Source organism: Dermochelys coriacea, chromosome 1 (genome assembly GCF_009764565.3).
Source record: "Dermochelys coriacea isolate rDerCor1 chromosome 1, rDerCor1.pri.v4, whole genome shotgun sequence".
In the NCBI taxonomy this organism is placed as follows: Eukaryota; Metazoa; Chordata; order Testudines; family Dermochelyidae; genus Dermochelys; species Dermochelys coriacea.
The window spans coordinates 199,848,161-199,868,864 of NC_050068.2; the positions used below are offsets into that span (position 1 = coordinate 199,848,161).

At 43.3% G+C, this 20,704-nt stretch overlaps 1 protein-coding gene across 3 annotated transcripts in view; it reads right to left on the reverse strand.

Moving 5' to 3' along the window:
• NME7 (NME/NM23 family member 7) overlaps positions 1–20,704 on the reverse strand; it is a 162,769-nt gene that overhangs the window by 31,974 nt on the left and 110,091 nt on the right. Inside the window, exon 11 of one of the 3 annotated variants that reach the window (XM_043511713.1) lies at positions 8,220–8,243. The exons of the other annotated variants lie outside the window; for them this stretch is intronic. Coding sequence (XP_043367648.1) covers positions 8,235–8,243 — 9 coding nt within the window. The 3' untranslated portion in view covers positions 8,220–8,234. Of the gene's footprint in view, positions 1–8,219; positions 8,244–20,704 lie in introns of those variants that run through there. 3 annotated transcript variants of the gene reach the window in all.

The window sequence follows — 20,704 nt, forward strand, 5'->3', positions numbered from 1 at the left end:
TCCGACGGGGCATTGCTTATAGAATTCAAGCTGCAGCTACACAACAGAGCTTACAGTGGCACGGCTGCACCAATGCTACTGTGTAGCGCTGCTAGGGCGGACATTCTAAGCCGATGGGAGAGAATTCTCCTGTCAGCTTTGTTACTCCAGCTCCTGCAAAGGATGGTAGCTATGTCAGCGGAAGAAGCTCTCCCACTGACATAAGCGCCGGTGTGGACAGTGCTATGTCAGTGTAAATTACATTGCTCAAGGAGGTGGATATTCACACCCCTCCACGACATAGGTAATGCCAACATAAGCTATAGCGTAGACATAGCCACAGTCCTTAGTGCAGATCTTAAGGTATATGCTTATTGCTTCCTATGTTTATTGTTACATATACAATACATTTCTATTGCCTCTTTAGTACCAAGAGAGACACTCAAGTATATGGTCCTCTTATTTTTAATTAAGAAAACCAAAAAGCATTCTATTTATTCCAGTTCTCAGAGTTTATATTTTACATGCTATATATACCTATTTTCATATTCTCTCCATTATATATACACATGTCCTTTCACTGTGCAGGAGTAACCTTGCCCGTGTGAAATAATTTGCAAATTCTATGGACTCATTTCTCCTAGATGAGACGGGGAGTTACGGAGGGCAGATTTTGCATTTTTCCTCTTGCCTTTAGTAGTGATAATTGTCAAAAACAGGCTGAAAACAACAACATCTTTATGATGAGAGGGCTGGTTACTTTTGCTTCAACACTTCAGGTGAAATGGCTTTGTAGTTAAGAATGCAGGAAGTATTTTTTTTTAAAATTCAGAATTGTAACAAGTGTCAGATAAAGTGTTCCAGCCATAAATGCAGATTCCAAGTAGGTTAAGCATTCAGTACAGATGAGCTAGCCCCATGTGGCCAGAAAGGCAGGTGGTTAAAAGCGTTGTTAAACATGCATGCGTATTGTCATTTGTTGTGGACATGAGATTCTAGTTAAGTGTAATTCTAGAGGCAGCCACTGACATCAGGCACTTATCTTTTCCTTCTCATTCAAGATCTATATGAAGTAGTCTATCCACAGCAGGTCCTTTTTTTATAATAATCAGGCCATCATGTGGTTTCACTCCAGGTGAATGATGGTTCCAATACCCTGGTGAATCAAGCACCAATGTGTTCACTATCAATTTCAAGCTTACAGATAAGATGGGCAGAATTCTATTTGAATTTTTTAAAAAGGTTTGACAGATAAACATTTATATTTAAGCATTTTTTCTATTTTGATTGTTTTAAATTTTCAGTTGTAGGAAATTGGGGAGGGGCAGGCAATTATTTAATGTCAAGATTCAAAACATTAAAGCTTTATAGCCATTAAAACACAAATTGCCAACATCATATGCAAAATATACAAAATAAATACCCGAAATCAAACTAAGACGTTCTCAAGCAGCATTTATCCTACTTTGCCTATCTGTACATTTCTATCATCGATAGAATATTTGTCATTGGTTTGTATTGTACAGTGAAATTAATGTTTACTGACATTTACTAAAAAATCTAATCCAAGCCTACTTATAGATCTAATTTTTCGCTGCTTTGTCCCTAATAATACAGAAATGTTTGCCCCTTCAAATTTGCCATTCACAAGGATAATTAAGAAGACACAATGACCACAATTGTCTTTTACTGCCATGAGCTCCAGAATAGACTTTCTAGCTTTTGTAAAGTTTAAAATCCCAAGAGATCATCTCCTTGAAAAGCAAGTGACTTCAATATCAATGGTGATTAAGTCCATCATGGAAAACACCATGCCCACAAATATGCCTGTCTTGATGTCTTTAAGAATGGCTCTACCTCAAGTGGCAACATCCTGACTTAGTTTCTGCCATATAATCCAAATGATAATTCTGATCATAGTCTTCATTGCTCTGGACACCACTCCTTTTTGCCTCAAAAGTCTCAGCAAGGGATAGAATTAATTCATGTATTATACTTCAGGTCAGACGAGATGATCACAGTGATGTCTTTTGGCCTCAATCTATGAAAGAGCTTGATGTTCCAGTCATCTTTTGGGACTTAAATAGAACAACTTGAAATGTCTTTGAAAATAAGGTCACATTTTAAGATAAAGATAATCCTTTCCAAGTCGCAGAATACCAAGTTAATGGTTACGACTGATGCAGTGCACAACTTCATGAGGAGCAGTTTGTCTGAACTTGGCCTGCACACCATGTGAGCAGCCCATATCCACCTTTGCTCCTTCTAAATTCAGGTCAACCAGTTTTGAGTTGTGCTCTTCTATTATAATCACTATAATGCCTAAACTGTTTTTTATCCCACAGGGTTACACCATCTAAGTCTGCTACGTAAGCAGAGCCTACGGTTTCCCAATCTGCATAGATCTGACATCAGTTTAGCCATCAGCAACTGCAGTGATAAGCTTTCTGTTTGTATTCCTGAGATACTTCCCAAGGAGACTAATTTGCTGTCTTTACGAAGTCTTTCATTTGGTTGGGTGTTAGCGTAGTTGCTCCAAGATGCTTAAGCTCTGGCCTGCCAGTTGAAGAGTATTTCAAAAATCCGAAAAACCGAAACCAGGTTCCATGTTAAACACTTGGTCCTCTTCCTCTATTTTATGGAGTAATTAGTAATAGGAGCTTCTTGTTGACAAAGTGATGCAATTTCTGTTTACATGCACTCCACATGAGCAGCAGAGAGGTCAAATACAGGTAGGGAATCAATAATAAAGATATAATACCCACTGCCAAGTCTTGCCAGAAAACTTCCTGTGCTTTCTGAAAATTCCACTAAAAACTTTTAATCGTTCTGACATGTAGCCAACTGATATGTAGATTATCATAAATTCTGGAATGAGAGTTTATATCTAAATTCCTTATATTCTTTAGCATAATCTTCTGTCCTGGGTGTATTAAACTTAATTGGCCTTAGGCCCTCAGTATTACCCTCTGCTGATTCAGGTTAATTTTTTAACCAGGTTGGTTTGACGTGTTCCAGACATTTTTCATTTTTTTAAATCAACCAACTCTGTGCACACATAGTGGTGTGTTTAAAGCAGTGTAAGAGTCAAGGATTGATTTGCAAATTAAATTGCCTGGCCCAGGGAGCAGCAGTCGTCAAGTATGCAATTGCAAGGATGTAAAAAATGTATCAGATCGTGTTTGGCAGCAGTAGCAAGTAATCAAACTGTAGTTTATTTTCCTACAAAGTCTGCTCTGATTTGGTTGACAAATTCAAGTATTGCTTGCCTTGCTGGTAAAAAATGACAGCCTTTGAATTCAGATTAAAGCCACGTCCCTTTTGCGAGTTATATTTGCCCACTTAAAATCAAACCATGCTCTGCATTGTAACCTCAGCAGCTGCTGCCTAAGCTTGCAAGTCTCTGAAAAATTGCTACACAGCCTATTCTCTTTCCTCTTCCCTCAGGCAGTTCAGTTCTCTTTGCTTCACTCCCACTCATTTCCTCCAGCCAACCTTCTCTCTGACTGGCAGCCTAATGGTGCTGCAGACTTGATATCACTCAATCCACCCACAGACTTCCTATTCTGTGTGCAGGAAACTTGACAGTTACTAGCCCAGACAGCGTTTCTACTTGTCCTGGACTTTTCTGGTCTACACTTTAGCAATTCCAATGATGGCTCCTAAATTACTTCTCACAGAAAGTTATTCCAATGTATTATTTAGGAACGCATCTGCCATAAACAATGGCCAAATTCAGATCTGGAGTAAACAGGTGTAATTCTTATGCAAGTTTCTGGGCTAAATTCAGTGGTAATGTAAATGAAAAGTTATGTATGAGGTGTAAGTTGGTCAGAATATGAATGTAAATGGTAAAATTACTCGATTTGGAATTCAGTAGGTCTGCAAAATGTGTGTAAATTACACACTGACAGGTGAAAGGGGAGTGTGCAGCAAAGAGCAACTAATATGAGGGTGTAAGAAAAATAAGAGGTAGCCAAGCCTCATGTACTCACAGTCTTCAAAAAATTGATTAGTTACTTTATTTGAGTTCCATTCTCAGATCTGTTTTGACTCAATGTATGACTGTAAGCAAGACAAAATAGGTAGGTACAGTGAAGAAACAGATTGACAGAGCCAGAAGAGTACCCAGAAGTCACCTACTACAGGACAGGCCCAACAAAGAAGATAACAGAACGCCACTAGCCATCACCTTCAGCCCCCAACTAAAACCTCTCCAACGCATCACCAAGGATCTACAACCTATCCTGAAGGACGACCCATCACTCTCACAGATCTTGGGAGACAGGCCAGTCCTTGCTTACAGACAGCCCCCCAATCTGAAGCAAATACTCACCAGCAACCACACACCACACAACAGAACCACTAACCCAGGAACCTATCCTTGCAACAAAGCCCGTTGCCAACTCTGTCCACATATCTATTCAGGGGATACCATCATAGGGCCTAATCACATCAGCCACACTATCAGAGGCTCGTTCACCTGCGCATCTACGAATGTGATATATGCCATCATGTGCCAGCAATGCCCCTCTTCCATGTACATTGGCCAAACTGGAGTCTCTACGTAAAAGAATGAATGGACACAAATCAGACGTCAAGAATTATAACATTCAAAAACCAGTTGGAGAACACTTCAATCTCTCTGGTTACTCGATTACAGACCTAAGAGTGGCTATCCTTCAACAAAAAAGCTTCAGAAACAGACTCCAACGAGAGACTGCTGAATTGGAATTAATTTGCAAACTAGATACAATTAACTTAGGCTTGAATAGAGACTGGGAATGGATGAGTCATTACACAAAGTAAAACTATTTCCCCATGTTATTTCTCCCCCCACCCCACCCCCCACTGTTCCTCAGATATTCTTGTTAACTGCTGGAATTAGCCTACCTTGCATGTCACCATGAAAGGTTTTCCTCCTTTTCCCGCCCCTGCTGCTGTGATGGCTTATCTTAAGTGATCACTCTCCTTACAGTGTGTATGATAAACCCATCGTTTCATGTTCTCTGCGTGTGTATATAAATCTCCCCTCTGTTTTTTCCACCAAATGCATCCGATGAAGTGAGCTGTAGCTCTCGAAAGCTTATGCTCTAATAAATTTGTTAGTCTCTAAGGTGCCACAAGTACTCCTTATCTTTTATTCTGTTTGTGAAAGAGAGAAGCTTTCGAGCTTACAAAGAGCTCTTCTTCAGGTCTGGGTCCTCAGATTTGAGGAAGAGCTCTGTGTCAGCTCAAAAGCTTGTCTCTCTGACCAACAGAAGCTGGTCGAATAAAAGATATTACCTCACCCACCTTGTCTCTCTAATATCCTAGGATCAACATGGCTACAACGTTGCATACAACAATGACTTTAAGCAAGCTGCTTAAACTCTATCAGTGAATTCTGGCCTCAGTGAAGTCAGTGGTAGTTTTGCCATTCACTTCACTGGAACCAGGATTTCACCCTATGGGTTTATTTATCCACCTGTAAAACATGAATAACGATACTTGCCTGTGTATCAGGGGACATTATGGAGTTTTACTGATTAATGCCTGTAAAGCACTTGGAGGTCCTCAGATAAAAGGAGCTATACAGCTGAACCACAATATTAGTCTGCAAGCATTCTGACTGACTATTACCCCAGCAGAACTAATATAGGCAAGTATTTCTTCCTTCTGAATTTTAGGAGAAAGAGAGAAAAGCAAAATTTTACACTCATACAAACAGTTCCGATAAAACTGCTTCACTGTACTACACATATGTGTACATACATAAAGTGCAAAGAAGTTGTTCCTGAAATCACCACAAACTTTACTCTTGTTGGGAAAATTCAGAGTTTACCTAGTGTACAAAGATAGCAGGGTCCAAGATGATGAAAGTTAAGTCTGGTCATTTCTGGCTTCGATCCTCCCATCACGCACACACACACACACACACACACACACACACACACACACACACACACACACACACACACACACACACACACACACACACACACACACACACACACACACACACACACACACAGAAAGAAATGCAGAAGAGGAAAGAACCACCAGAAAATTCTATAAGATTCACCAAGCTAAGCCATCTTGCTCCCTTCAAAAGGAGTTTGCAGCCTTGTTGAGGTGCGCAATGAACATATCCTGGGGATGCCAGAGATCCTTCTCGCTGATTCTGGGCCACCCTCAGGATCCCCTTCTCCTCCTATACAGCAGTAAGCCTTCCTTTGGAACAATGAAGGTATTGGCTGCTTTCCACATGGCAGTGCACTGCCCCTTTCTGAAAGAGGTATAGAAGCTATTGGGAGGAAATATTACGGTTTGTATTACAGTAGTTCTTTAAAAGCCCCAACTGAGATCAGAGTCCCATTGTGTTAGGTTCTGTACATGTATATTAAGAGATGGTCCTTGCCTTAAGAGCTTACAACCCATCTTGACACAACAGACAAAGGGTGGGAGAAAAGAGTATCATCTCCATTTTCAGAGTGAGAACTGAGGCACAGGGAGATTAAGTAACTTGCCCAAGGTTACACAGGGATGTGTGACAAAGCTGGAAAATGAACCTAGATCTCCTAAATCCCTGCCCAGTTCCTCAACCATCCTTGCTCTTTGGGTTAATGTTCCTTTAATTCCTGAGCAGATTTCAGATCAGGTATCTGCCTAGTCCCCTCCCTGCAAAGGGAGCCCCTCAATTCCACCTGGGCATCTTCCAAAACCATTCCATCCAGAGTCTGCACAGAGGGGCTTTGTGTGGGCTTTCCCTCCCTTGTTCCCTATCACAATGCCGTTCTCTTGCACTCAACCATTTCAGTTTTTAAAAAACAATCCAGTGTTTGGTTACCATGCATTTTCTCAGACTATAAGTAAACGAAACTGCTAAAAATTCTGCTCAGGTTGCCTTGCAGTAGAAAGAAGAGCAGAGCAGCAAGAAACACCCTAAATTATTCATCGACAGCATGTTTATTGAGCCACTCATTTTATATCCAATTTTTTAAATGTCTTTGTTTGATGGTTTCAGAGATAATGCTACAGAGTGAAACCTGCTATTGCAGCTGCTCGTGTTTGCTGCTGTCAGCTACAGCAGAGGTGAAGGATGGAAAAACAGAGATCACCTGTTTCTTTCTGATACAGAAGGGTAGCTGGCTCAGCTTGGAACATATTTCTGCCCTTCTAAACCACTGATGATGTAACCTAAGCAGAAAAGACTGGAGACATTCTCTGACAGCAATAGTATGCATTTCTTGTGTTATTACAATGGCACAATGTGGTATGCGAGGCCTACTGCGGAAACTCTCAGCCCATATGTATTCTCTCTGTCCCAATTCTTCCCCTAGGGACAATCCCATCATGCCTTTAAACGACGCAAGCATAGAGTCAGGTCACAAGCAGTTGTCTAGGAAGCCAGCTGCAGCTTCCAAGGAACCTGTGTAGATTGATTTTAAATCGCATTCCATATCCTAGCCAGTTCTTGTGGTTCCACTGCAGTTGAGAGTCCTATACAGAGTGGGTGAGTTCCCCCTAGAGCATTTCAAAGAACGAGTGACAGTTCCTCACAGACCTGCCTCTTCGGTGTACTTCAAATCCACACTAATAAAGGGTAGATGAAGAAGGCTGTGATCTGCAACCCCTCTTCTGCATGGCTATCAGCTGCTCTATCACCCACTAGTTAAATTTTCAAACAAGCACATTTGTGCTTTTTCCCATACTGCCCCTCACACTTGCAAGGTGCTCTGCAGAAACATCTGCAAAGCTACCTCATTATCCTCCTTCAAATCCCTCTGTACAGCTCTTCTTTTCTGTGATGCTTGCAAAAAAAATTGACAACGGCTAGGCTGCTAGTTGCAGAGACAACTGCCTATCATGCTGACCAGTACTGTCTCATTGTTTACTTGTATTCTTGTCTGTCTGTATCCATCTGTTGTCTCTTGCTTATACTTTGATTGCAAGCTCTTTGGGGCAGGGACTGTCTTTTTGTTTTGTGTTTGTACAGCACCTAGCACAATGAGATCCTGGTCCATGGTTGGGGTGCTTACAAGCTACACATAATAAATAATAAAATCAACGACACCCCTGGTCTACACTGGGAAAGGGTGGGGGGTTGACCCAAGATACGCAACTTCAGCTGTACAAATAGCGTAGCTAAAGTCAGTGTATCTTAGGTTGACTTACCTGGCCATGAGGACACTGGCAGGTCCCCCATCAACTCCGCTTCTGCCTCTTGCGAGCTGGAGTTCTGGAGTCAACAGGGAGTGTGTTCGGGGATCGATTTATTGCGTCTAGACGAGACGCGATAGATCAATCACTACCCGCCGATCCAGTGGGTAGTGAAGACCTGCCCTAAGCAAACAGTATTCCTCACTGTCAACAGACATTCTGAGTGTTAACTACAACTCAGCATCTTACAGTAACCAGGGCACTGTTCTGGAAAAAACCCCAACAGATTCTGAGCAACACAAATGACAAATGTGAAAGGTGCTATATGCACCTGATCATGCCATTCTCTACTATTGATTTCAAGGGTGTTGGAAAGAAAATACTCAATACATTCCAGGACTGAGCCCTGTAAGAACAAATTATTAGTAAGTGACTGACCGAGATAAATCACTGTGAGCTTCCTGCATGAAACTTTTTGGGGCAATCATAATTGACTCTTACCCACAGACAGATCTCCTGTGGCACTTTTGGAAAGATAAGGCAGCTAGCCCTAGTGTCCTAACAGAGTTCTAGCTTGGTTAATTACATTCTGCTCTCTTACACTCTCCTTGCAGTTTCAGCTAGATATTCCTCTTCACTTCCTCATCTAAATAACACTGCACAATTGCTGTGTTCCAACTCAGAGCTGGAAGCATTTCAGTGATGGATAAAGCCATTTCTGTTTGCAAACAAATTACAGAATCAGAAGATTGTGAGGTGCTTTGGAATCTATTTAGATGAAGTTGTTATGTAAATGCAAGGTCATTGTGACCAGCCATCTATCCTTAGCTGAGGAACTGAAGAGAAGGGAGACAGTAGTTCACTGCTGTTGCAATATCTTTTCCCTTTCTAGACACTGTGACCTCAGCACTTCCCTTATCTTCTGAAAAACAGTGCCCCTTTCTCTGTGGGAGGACTGGTATCACAAGTGACTTTGTTTTGGTAAAATGCTCTCTCAGGGTTTGGGCTCATAGAACATAGCTTCCCCATAGGTCTCCAAAATTCAAAACAAGCCAAGCCAAGCAAAGAAACAAACATCTTAGACAGAAATTAACCCAGATACTGAGTGCACTTCTAAAGCACATTGTATAAACGGATCTCACATAATGCTCTATAGATACTATTGAATTTAGCCTCAAAAACACCACTGATAGACAGGAAAGCCTAATTTACAGATGGGGAATCTATGATAGAGAGATTGATATATTTGTCCAAATCAAACAGTGAGTCTGTGGGTAGAGCCAGGAACAGAATAGAACACAGGTCTCCTGACTCCTAGTCCTGTGGCTTACCCTCGAAAGCCGTGTCTTTGTTGGAAAAAAAGGTGTGGCTTTAAAGCTTGTTAAAACCCTAGCATAGACAGGGAAAGCAGTATTTTAACATGTTAGCTGGCAGGGGTCAACCCTAGAAGGAGCTAGCGCAGGGGTCTCAAACTCAATTTACCTCAGGGCCAATGCAGTCCTCAAGTCCTCCCAGTGGGCCAATAATGTCACTCATGCTGCCCAGAACCCGCCCCCCAAAACTTCAAATCCCCCCCACTGCTTAAGGCTCTGGGAGGGAGTTTGGGCGGGGGAGGAGGTCTGGGGTAGGGGATTGGGGTGCAGGCTCTGGGAGGGAGGAAGAGTGCAGGCTCTGGGAGGGGGTCGGAGGGTGCAGCGCTTACCTGGGGCTTCAAGGTGGGGTGGGCTGGGGGGCCCTAGGCACTACCCCCGCAGCTTCCCATTGGCACAGGGGTACTCGGGGTAGGGGCAGCGTGCGGAGGCACAGCCCCACCCCGCCCCGGCAGACACATGGAGCAAGCAGGCAGTTGCCGCTCAGCTCCGCTGAGCTGGTGGAGCCCTGGGCCATTGTAAATTGCCTGGAGGGCGGCAGGTGGGGCCAAAGGAGAGACCCGGCCCTAAAACTGCTGGAGCCCTGCAGGCCACATTGGGGAGGTTCACGGGCCACAGATGACCTGCGAGTTTGAGACCCCAGAGCTAGCGCTAACAAATTTTAAACTACAACTTGCCTTGTCTACTCTAGGATGTTAATTTGCATTTAGCTAATGTGTTAAAAACACAACTTTTTCCCTACTGTAGATGTGGCCAAAAAACCCAACTGCTTCTCTAATCCTACCAAGACCATGTTTACACTAGTAAAAAGATATTGTGTTTCAAAACATGTTTAGCTAACACGATTTTTAAAAAGACTTTGCACCAAGATTAGACAAAGCAAGTGGTGTTAAATTCATTGGTTGGTTGTTGTCATCTAGCGGGGGAAGCAAAGGGTTGACCACAACCATTCACCACATTTTTAAAATACAATTTGCCATGTCTACACAAAGTGCATAATATCATTTAACATCATCTTAGCTGGCAAATTGTGAAACATGACCTAATCTTCCCAGTCTAGACAAACCCATTTATGCATAGTAAGCTCTGGAGCTGCAGAGTTAAAGATCAAGACAGGCTACCTAAAATAGTTAACCTTTTCGAGGCCGAGCACTCAAACCATACAATTCTATACAAATGATACAATTTTAGAAAGATCAATATTAGCTACAGAGAGCTTAAAATGTTGTGTATTTCATTCCACACAGGTAAAGAATGTGCTGCTTTTTTATCATTATCATTTTGAGTGTAAAGGGAGTATCTAGGATATTGGTCATCTCAGCCAACCTTTTTGGGTATGTCTACATTACGATCAGATGTGAGACTGCAGCACATGTAGACATACACATGCTAGTTTAGACCTAGCTAGCTTGGATTATAGTAGCAGTGAAGCCATGGCAGCATGGGCACCAGAACAACCTGTACAAGCCTGCCCGGGACCCTGGGTATGTACTTGAGTGGCTAGTCCTGCTGTCATGGCATCCAGTGATGTGGAGATGAGTGAGAAAGGCCAGCACTTGAGACAGACAGGTAGGGATCATGAGGTTCTCTATCTATTGGTACAGTCACCTTCCCGAGGTGACGCCAGGTTTTTTGGGGGCTTGTGAGACCTCAGGCAGACTTCTATAACCTACTTAAATGTACTCAACATTAGGAGTGTTTGGAAGCTGGATGGATCAGGGCCCTTATTGTGGGGATGCTACAACACTCATCATGGTGATGGATGGTATAGGAAAAAAAACTAGTTAGGTGTTTCAGCAACTGGGGGAAGGACAAAAAAAATTCTTGCAGCAAAAAGGGGGATGGACCCCAGTTCCAGTCTCCCGCCATAAGTCACCAGAGACTCTTAAGGGAGACAAGGAAGCAGAGTTTTCTGAGTTCTCATCCCTCACTGCAGACAATATGCTTAATATCAGCTCTTCTCAGTTGGGTTTAACACTTAGCACAATGCAATACCTGTTTTGTACCTAATTGCGGCAGTTTTATGACTAATGAATCTAGTTCAATGACTATCCCATGCAGGATTGATTTATGTAGAGGATTTAGTGCTCCTGAAAGGTTCTGGCCTGAATGTTCTGGAGAATATAAGTCTCTATCCATGAGACAAGCACAGCAGAGAAAGAGGCACTGCCAGCTGTCCCTACACTGTGGCCTTGTCAACGTGTCTTAGCCATGACTTGGAAAATCCGCCTCTAGGATTTAGAGTAGAGTTCAGTGTCCATGACCAGTCTTTGGCCTCCCTGCTGGAACTGCCAACAAATCCCCAATCGAGTGGTGATTTTGCACATGTGGACAACTGCCTATCAGGAAGACGACTGAGACCACCACCTCATTTCCCTGAACAGCTATCACATGGCAAAATCTCTTGGGCGCTACCAAACTATGGCACAGCACATTTAAACCAGCAGTTGAAATTGAAAGGATCCATATCCCATCACTAATTCCCTAATTGTTCTAATCTGCACAAGAAAATATTTTCAAGTGGCAGTGGTTGATACAGGACCTTTTAATTAAAAGCCCCTTGTTCTAGTATAGTAAATTCTGTTGCCTCTCCAGGATGATTTTGGAAAGTCAATATGAAAAAAGATAACTGAGCAGGTCATCCCACACATTGTGGAGGTCTGCCATATGAGCTGTATAGCCATAAGGTAAAAACCAACTTACTTATCTTTTTTTGTTTGGTTGGCTGGGTTTTATTAAGATATATTCTACATGCCTCTGAGTGTGTCACAAAATTAACATTATGAACATTGAATACATGCCTATTAGACTGAGGGTATGTCTACACTATGAAATTAGGTCGATTTCATAGAAGTCGATTTTTAGGAAGCGATTTTATACAGTTGATTGTGTGTGTCCCCACTAAGCGCATGAAGTCAGCGGAGTGCATCCACAGTACCATGGCTAGCGTTGACTTTCAGAGCAGTGCACTGTGGGTAGCTATCCCACAGGTCCCGCAGTTTCCATTGCCCACTGGAATTCTGGGTTGAGCTCCCAATGCCTGATGGGGCAAAAACATTGTTGCGGGTGGTTCTGGGTACGTGTCGTCAGTCACCCCTCCTTCCCTCCATGAAAGCAACAGCAGACAATCATTTTGCGCTCTTTTTCTTTTTCATGCAGACGCCATAGCATAGCAAGCATAGAGCCTGCTCAGATCACCGCTGCAGTTGTGAGCATTGTAAACACCACGCGTATTATCCTGCAGTATGTGCAGAACCTGCAAAAGCAGGTGAGGAGGCGACAATAGCATGATCACGATAGCGATGAGGACATGGACACAGACTTCTCTCAAAGCACGGACCCAGCAGCTGTTCAATGTGAGAAGCCGCTGGAGATGGTGTCGCAGTGATCAGAGGAGAACAGAACAGGATCTAAAGCCTGCAGTAGGGGGCAGGAATCCCAATTTCCAATCTCAGGGGCTGCAGAAAGACTTTTCTTTCCTGAATTGGTCTCAAATAGCTGGACATTGTTACAGCAAGTCCTAGACCAAGGCTGCAGCAGGGGCAAGTTGAGAGCCCTCCAACCCTGGGGAACTTTCACTCTGAGCCCCTAGTGCTATACAAGAAGCTTCAGGTGTTTTCCCAATTCTTTTTCCCCCGCTCTTTCCCCTTCCCCCACTTTCTTTACCTCCCTTCTCCCCATCTCTTACTCTCAGTAAGAATCATACAAGGACCATGGTTAAAAAGTGAAAGGAAAAGTCAGCGAAACCAATATTAATTGTTATTGCTGCTTGCTGTGTGCTCCACAATATCTGTGAAAGCAGGGGGGAGATGTTTAAGGTGGGGTGAGAGGTTGAGGCAAATCGCCTGGTGGCCGATTACACACAGACAGACACCAGGCGATTAGAAGAGCACAGCAGGGCACGCTGAGCATCAGAGAAACTTTGAAAACCAGTTTCATGACTGGCCAGGCTACAGTGTGACAGTTCTGTTTGTTTCTCCTTGATGAAAACCCACCCCCTTGGTTGACCCTACTTCCCTGTAAGTGAAAACCCACCCTCCCCCCTTCGATCACCGCTTTCAGAGGCAATAAAGTCATTATTGTTTCAAAATCATGCATTGTTTACTAATTCATCAAACAAATAGGGGGAAAACTCGCAAGGTAGCCCAGGAGGGGTAGGTGAGGAGGGAAGCACCAGGTGGGGAGTTGGATGAAGGGAGGAGGGAAGGACAAGGCCACACTACAGATCAAAACTTATTGAATACCAGCCTTCTGTTGCTTGGGCAATCCTCTGGGGTGGAGGGGCTGGGTGCCCGTAGCCTCCCCCCGCCGCGTTCTTGGGCCCCTGGGTGAGGGGGATATGGAACTTGGGGAGGAGGGCAGGCAGTTATACAGGGGCTGCAGTGGCGGTCTGTGCTCCTGCTGCCTTTCCTGCAGCTCCACCAGATGCCTGAGCATGTCAGTTTGCTCCCCCATTAGCCTCAACATTACATCCTGCCTCCTCTCATCGTGCTCCTACCTCCTCTCATTGCGCTCATTTAATGCAGGGGTCGGCAACCTGCAGCACACATGCCGATTTTTGTTCCGTTCACCCAGGCTGGCAGTGGGCTGAGCAGGGCCGGTGGCTGGAACCCCAGACCGGCAGCGGGCTCAGCGGCTCAGCCCATTGTCGGTCTGGGGTTCCGGCCGCCGGCTCCTGCCAGCCGGGGTCCCAGCCGCTGGCCCCGCTCAGCCCAGGCCGGGGTTCTGTCCATGCCTTTAGAGATTTTGACATATATATTGGCATTTTGTCTTTTGGAACGGAGTTCTACCTGCACGGATTCTTTTCCCCACACAGCGATCAGATCCAGAACCTCCCATTCAGTCCATGCTGATGAGATCGCCATGCTGGCCAAAATGGAAATGAAATTCAAAAGTTCCTGGGGCTTTTCCTAACTACCTGGCTAGTGCATCTGAGTTGAAAGTGTTGTCCAGAGAGGTCACAATGAAGCATTCTGTGATACCTCCCAGAGGCCAATACCATCGAATTGCGTCCACAGTACTTCAAATCCAGAACAGCGATGTCGATTTTAGCATTACTCCCTTTGCCCAGGTGGAGTACAGAAACCGGTTTTAAGAGCCCTTTAAATCGACAAAACCGGGTTGGTTGTGTGGACGGATTTAGTTTTAATTTGACCTAAAGCGGCTGAATCGACATAATCATGTACTGTAGACCAGGCCTTAGAGATTGGGGTCTAGGTTCTCAGCAGTAACCAACACACACTGGACACAGTTTTGGCAGAAGGCACGAAGGAGGTAGCTCTGCACCACACTGGTGACTGTGTAGTTTAGAGCAAACTCAGAGAGCACAATGGAGGGCTGGTCATATCCTGTTCCTTGTAGGTACATCCCCTAATGAGCCCCCTACACTAGGTGCCAGGCAGAGAGTAGCATAGGGAGGTGTTAAAGGTAGAAGGGAATCCTGAACTGGCTAAATCTGTAGGCTTTATGGATCTATTTTACTATCAGATCATCACAAAGAGGCAATATCATAGAGAAGAATCTGACTCTGGAAGTTTACCCTTATAAGGAAATCATTAAACCACCTAGCTAATAGGCCTTGGCACAGTCTGTACCAGATTTTTCATTAGATCTGCAATAGCTCATATGCTCAATTAAAATTGAAAGGACAGAGTCAGATATCTGACCCTAAATAACATTTAAGTAATTCAATCATGTCCTTTCCATTACAGGACTCCATAGACAGCATGACATAGTAACTGCTGCCTGTTATTGATCTGTTTGCTACTCTAGCCGACAATGGTCTGTGGCTGAATGAATTTTTTTTTTTTAATTTAACTTGTACTGTTTCAAGGGGTAACTGATTATATAAATTTCTTCTTTGTCAAAGAGTTATAATTGCCTTTCATACATGTTAATGTGTCTCTCTGTAGATGCGTAAGCAGTGATCATTAGGCAAAGGAAGACAACAAGCTTAGTTGACACTAGACAAGGAAGACAACAAGCTTAGTTGCTTGAAAGAGTCATTGTACATTATATGATTATATATTCTAATTTTTATATGGTCATTTTTCACATCCCATAAAAATGTCACATAGGCAATGCAGTTATAAGACAGTATAAAAGTACATAAGTATTTAGCCCTCAAATATATCTAATAATTCTTTGCACTTTCATAGTATCTGCCACAGAGATGCTCCCAACCCTGGCAGGTGGGTCATGTCATTGTTCCCATTCAACAGATGTGGAAACTGAGGCACAGACTAAGCAATTTGCCCAAGGTTACACGGAGGTCAGAGAAAACAGAAGTCAAATCTCCTGACTCCCAATCCTGCATTTTAAACCATAAGGACTATCCTCCCTTTCAGTTGTTAAGAGTAATAGAGTTTAAGGGCAGAAGGGACCATTATATCATCTAGCCTGACCTGTATATCCCAGGCCGCCAACACCCACACACTAAATCCAACGACCAAAATGAGACCAAAGTAAATGAGCCCTCAGGAGACTAGACTATGTGCCACAGGCAGAGAATAGAAGAGACAAAAGTGCCTCAGTGCCAGAGGCCCCTGCAATGGCAGGGAAATGATTGAGATACCTGGATAATCCTGGCAAGTGACCTGCACCCCCACGCTGCAGAGGAACCCCAAGGTCCCTGCCCATCTGACCTGGGGGAGAATTCCTTCCAAACCTCACATATGGCAATAAGTTAGACCCTGAGCATGTGAGCAAGAACCAGCCAGCGGAGCACCTGAGAGAGAGAATATGTGGTGCCACCTCAGAGTACCAGCCCACACTGCCCCATCTCCAGTTGTGGCCATGCTTGAAAGGAAAGAAAAAAAGCCTCCTTGAATACATGGTGGGGGGGTGTCCCCTTCCTGAGTCCTGCCACTGGCTCACTGAAACTCTGAAACACAAGGTTTAGGAAATAAGATATAAACTAGAAGTGAGCTCCAGGGCTGTTGAGCCTTGCCCCCTAGCATCACAAGCAATCCTGTCACATGAGTGCACTCATATATTTGTCCAGTTCTCTCTTAAAACTAATTAAGTTGTTTCCCACCACAACTTGGCTGTTGTGGGGGGAAACAACATGGCTGTTCCAGAACCACACCCTTTTGATGGCTAGAAATCTTCTAATTTCCAGCCTGAATTTGTTCATAGCCAGTTTGCATTCATTTGTTCTTATGAAAATATTGTCTGTTAGCTTAAATACTCTTCACCGTCCCTGGTATTTACCACCCTAAATGTATTTACAGAGACCAATCATATCCTGCTCAGTCTTCTTATCCCCTCAAGACTAAACAAGCCAAGCTCTTCCAATCTACAAAAACAACTTATTTTTTTTCCTGTGGCACCTTAAAGACTAACAGATTTATTGAAAATTTCCTTTGCTCTGACCCTAGCTCCTTTCCCCTCCCCAAACTCTCTGTGAAAAGGTTTTCTGGATTGCTCTGATTGTATTTAAACAGAACAGCTCTACTGAGAAAATATCACATGATACTTGGTATCTTCCAATCTACTCTCAGAAGATAGGCCCTTCATTTCCTTGATCATCCTAGTAGTGCTTCTCTGTACTTGTTCCAGTTTCAATTCATCTTTCTTGAACATGGGCATTGCATACAGCAGGGGTTCTCAAACTTTCCAGACTACTTTCAGGAGACCGATTTGTCTTGTGTACCCCAAGGTTGACCTCACCTAGAAACTACTTGCTTACAAAATCAGACATAAAAATACAAAAAAGTGTCACAGCACACTATTATTGAAAAATTACTTACTTTCTTTTTTTTAATATATAGTTATAAAATAAATCGATTGGAATATAAATATTGTACTTACATTTCAGTGTATGGTATATAGAGCAGTATAAACAAGTCATTGTATGAAATTTTAGTTTGTACTGACTTCGCTAGTGCTTTTTATATAGCCTATTGTAAAACTAAGCTTGAGAGATGAGTTGATGTATCCCTGGAAGACCTCTGCTTACCCTCAGGGGTACATGTACCCCTGGTTGAGAACCACTGGTATACAATATTCCAAATAAGGTCTTGCCAGTGCCTTGTACAAGGGCATCAATCTCTCTACTGATAATGCCTCGCCTAATACATTCTAGGATCACATTTGCCTTTTTCACAGCCACATCTCATTGCTGGCTCATAGTCATCCTGCGATCAATCCATATATCCAGGTCTCTCTCCTCCTCTGTCACTTCCAACTGATAAAGCTACAGCTTGTAGCAGAAATTCTTATTATCAGACTAAGTATATGACTTTACAATTCGTAATGTTAAATTTCATCTGATTTCTGTCGCTCTAGTCTTCAAGGTCACCCAGATCTTCCAGTAAAATATTCTGATCCTCCTCTGTTGACAATGCCTCTCACCTTTGTACCATTAGCAAATTTCATTAGCACATTGCTATGTTTTGTGCCAAGGTCATTAATAAAAATATTGAATAAGATCGATCCCAAGACTGATCCTTGAGTACTTAAACAGAACAGCTTTACTGAGAAAATATCAAGTACCTTATCAAAGTACTATAATTTCTCATGAGCAAATGTGTACTTTTTTTTAATAAAAAATTTGGGTGACAGGTTAGCAGTATAGTTTCTTTTTCCTTTCTAGCTGATATCGAGGCTGTAGATCCATGCTTTGTATTCTGCATAAATCAGCAGTTAATTAACATTGTAACCCATCCTTTTAACTCTGTAGAGTAGCTACCTCTTTGCTGCTGTTACATTTCATCGATTTTGTTCACAGATTCATAGATTCTAAGGCCACAAAGAACCATCATGATCATCTAGTCTGACTTCCAGTATAACACAGGTCATAGAACTTCCCCAAAATAATTCTCAGACCCTATCTCTTAGAAAAGCACTCTATCTTGATTTAAAAAATTGTCAGTTATGGAGAATGGTTAATTACTCCCAACATTAAACATTTGTGCCTTATTTCCATTCTGAATTTGTCTAGCTTCAACTTCTAGCCATTAGATCATGTTACTCTTATAGACTGAAGAGCCCATTATTAAATTTCTGTTCCCTATGTAGATACTTATTAGGGATGTTAAATACTAAACAGTTAACCGGTAAGCATTAATCTTACCAGTTAACTGACCCAAACCGTTAGCTCCCAGCCCACGTGGGCCGGCTGGCCAGAGCAACCCCAGCCCCAACTCCAGCCAGCCCAAACAGCCCCACCTCCTCTCCCTTTAATCGGTTAACCATTTAAATGACATAATTTTAATCATTTAAATGGTTAACTTTTTAAATGGATATTTACATCCCAAATACTTATAAAATATAATTAAGTCACCCTTAACCTTCTCTTTGTTAAGCTAAATAGATTGAGCTCTTTGAGTCTATTGCTATAAGCAGGGGTATATTGGGGTTTTGTGGGGTCCTGGGCCAGAGCAAGTGGGGGCCCCTCCCCACCCCTTCCACCTGCAGTCCCCCTGCACACTTCTGCCAGGAAAATGGGGTCAGGGCACGGGGGCTTGGCACGCCAAGCGGGGTTGGGGCGCAGGGGCTTGTCCCGCTCTGCCCACCTGGCACTCTTGCTGGGGAGCAGGGTTAGGGCATGGGAGCTTGTCCTGCTCTATCCACCTGGTACTCCTGCCCCCACAAGGGAAGCCCCCACATGCTGACCCTGCTCCCTGGCTGGAGTGCTGGGCAGGCGGCCAGAGCGGGGCAAACCTGGCAAGCCACCTGCACTCCAACCCCAATCCCCAGCTGGAGTGCCGGGTGAGCGGGCAGAGCAGGACAAGCCCGGTAAGCCCCCAAGCCTCAACCCCACTTCCTGGCAAGAGAGCTGGGTGGGCAGAGCCGATCAGGGTGTGGGGGCACCCATTTTTCTGGGGCCCCCCCAATTGGCTGGAGCCCCGGGTATGGGCCCTGCTGGCCCCGTGGCTAATCCACCACTGGCTTTCTAATCCTTTAACCATGCCTTGTTGCATGGTCATGGGCCTCTTCCTACTTTTCTGAAATACAAATGTTGAATTTCTTTTTAAACTTTACTCAATTTATGAATATCTTCCTAATACATATTTTTAAATGATATAATAAAGCCTAAATTTTTATATCAGACTTTAAAAAACACAACATTTCTTGCTTTGGAAAATGGAACCAAGTGACTGACATTCTATTGTTGAAAATAAGACCTTTTAAGAAGTAACTACACTTCCTGATTTTGGAAAGTGCTCAAATACATTGAAATTTCTTTTTTTCTGGTATAGATCTTCCTCTGCATGTTTTTCTCTTGTAGACAATGAGGCCTAATCATTTCACAAATGTCCTTTTAGAAAGGCATTGCTGTACCGTGATTATAGTCAGTCTGATTCTCTTCTATGATGATTCATAGAATCAACAAAGCAGCCAGAAAACCATTGGCCACCCATCACCAAATCAAATCCTCAGCACTGACTCCTCTAGGCACAAAAGGATTGGTTACATGAGTGCTCCTTGTAGTGTGCCCTGAAGCCTTCCAAACCCAGGTGCTGAAAAAGGGCAGGAAGTAGCAAGTTTCACAGATGTGGGCATTCAGCTAAGTATGCTGGCTGTCCTCTAGAGTTTATGCACAGGGGCCAAAAGTAAGAATTCCCTAGCCATTCTTAACCATTCATGATGGGACATAAGAGGAGATGCAGACTCTCAGGAAGCTGTCCCTCTGACCATTTAGGGCTTTAGAGAACACAACTGACACCTTGAATTGCACTGAGAAACCACACGAGTCAGTGCAAAGCATATGTGTTATATGCTCATGGTAACCCAGCACACTTAGGAAACAGGCAGCAATATCCTGCACAAGCTGAAGCTTCCAGGTGGTTTTCAAGGGCAGTTCTAAGCAAAACATATACAGTAGTCCAGACTAGAGGAGACAAAAGCAAGGAAATCTATAGATATTAGAGAGGAAAGATGGTCTTGTGGTTAAGACACACTGGACAGAGATTTGAGAGATGTGGGTTCATATCCAAGCCCTACCACAGACCTCCTGTGCAACCTCCGACAAGTCACTTCATCTCTTGGTGACTTGATTTCCCATTTGTACAATGGGAATATTATTTCCTTTCTCCCACCATTTGTCTGTATTGTCTATTTAGATTGTAAATTCTTTGGGGGCAGGAACCATTTCTTACTATATGTACGTACAGTACTCAGTTTAACAGAGTCCTGATCTTCACTTAGTCATCTTGACAATACCATAGTACAATTAATAAATATCTATGGTAAGCAAGGGCACCAGA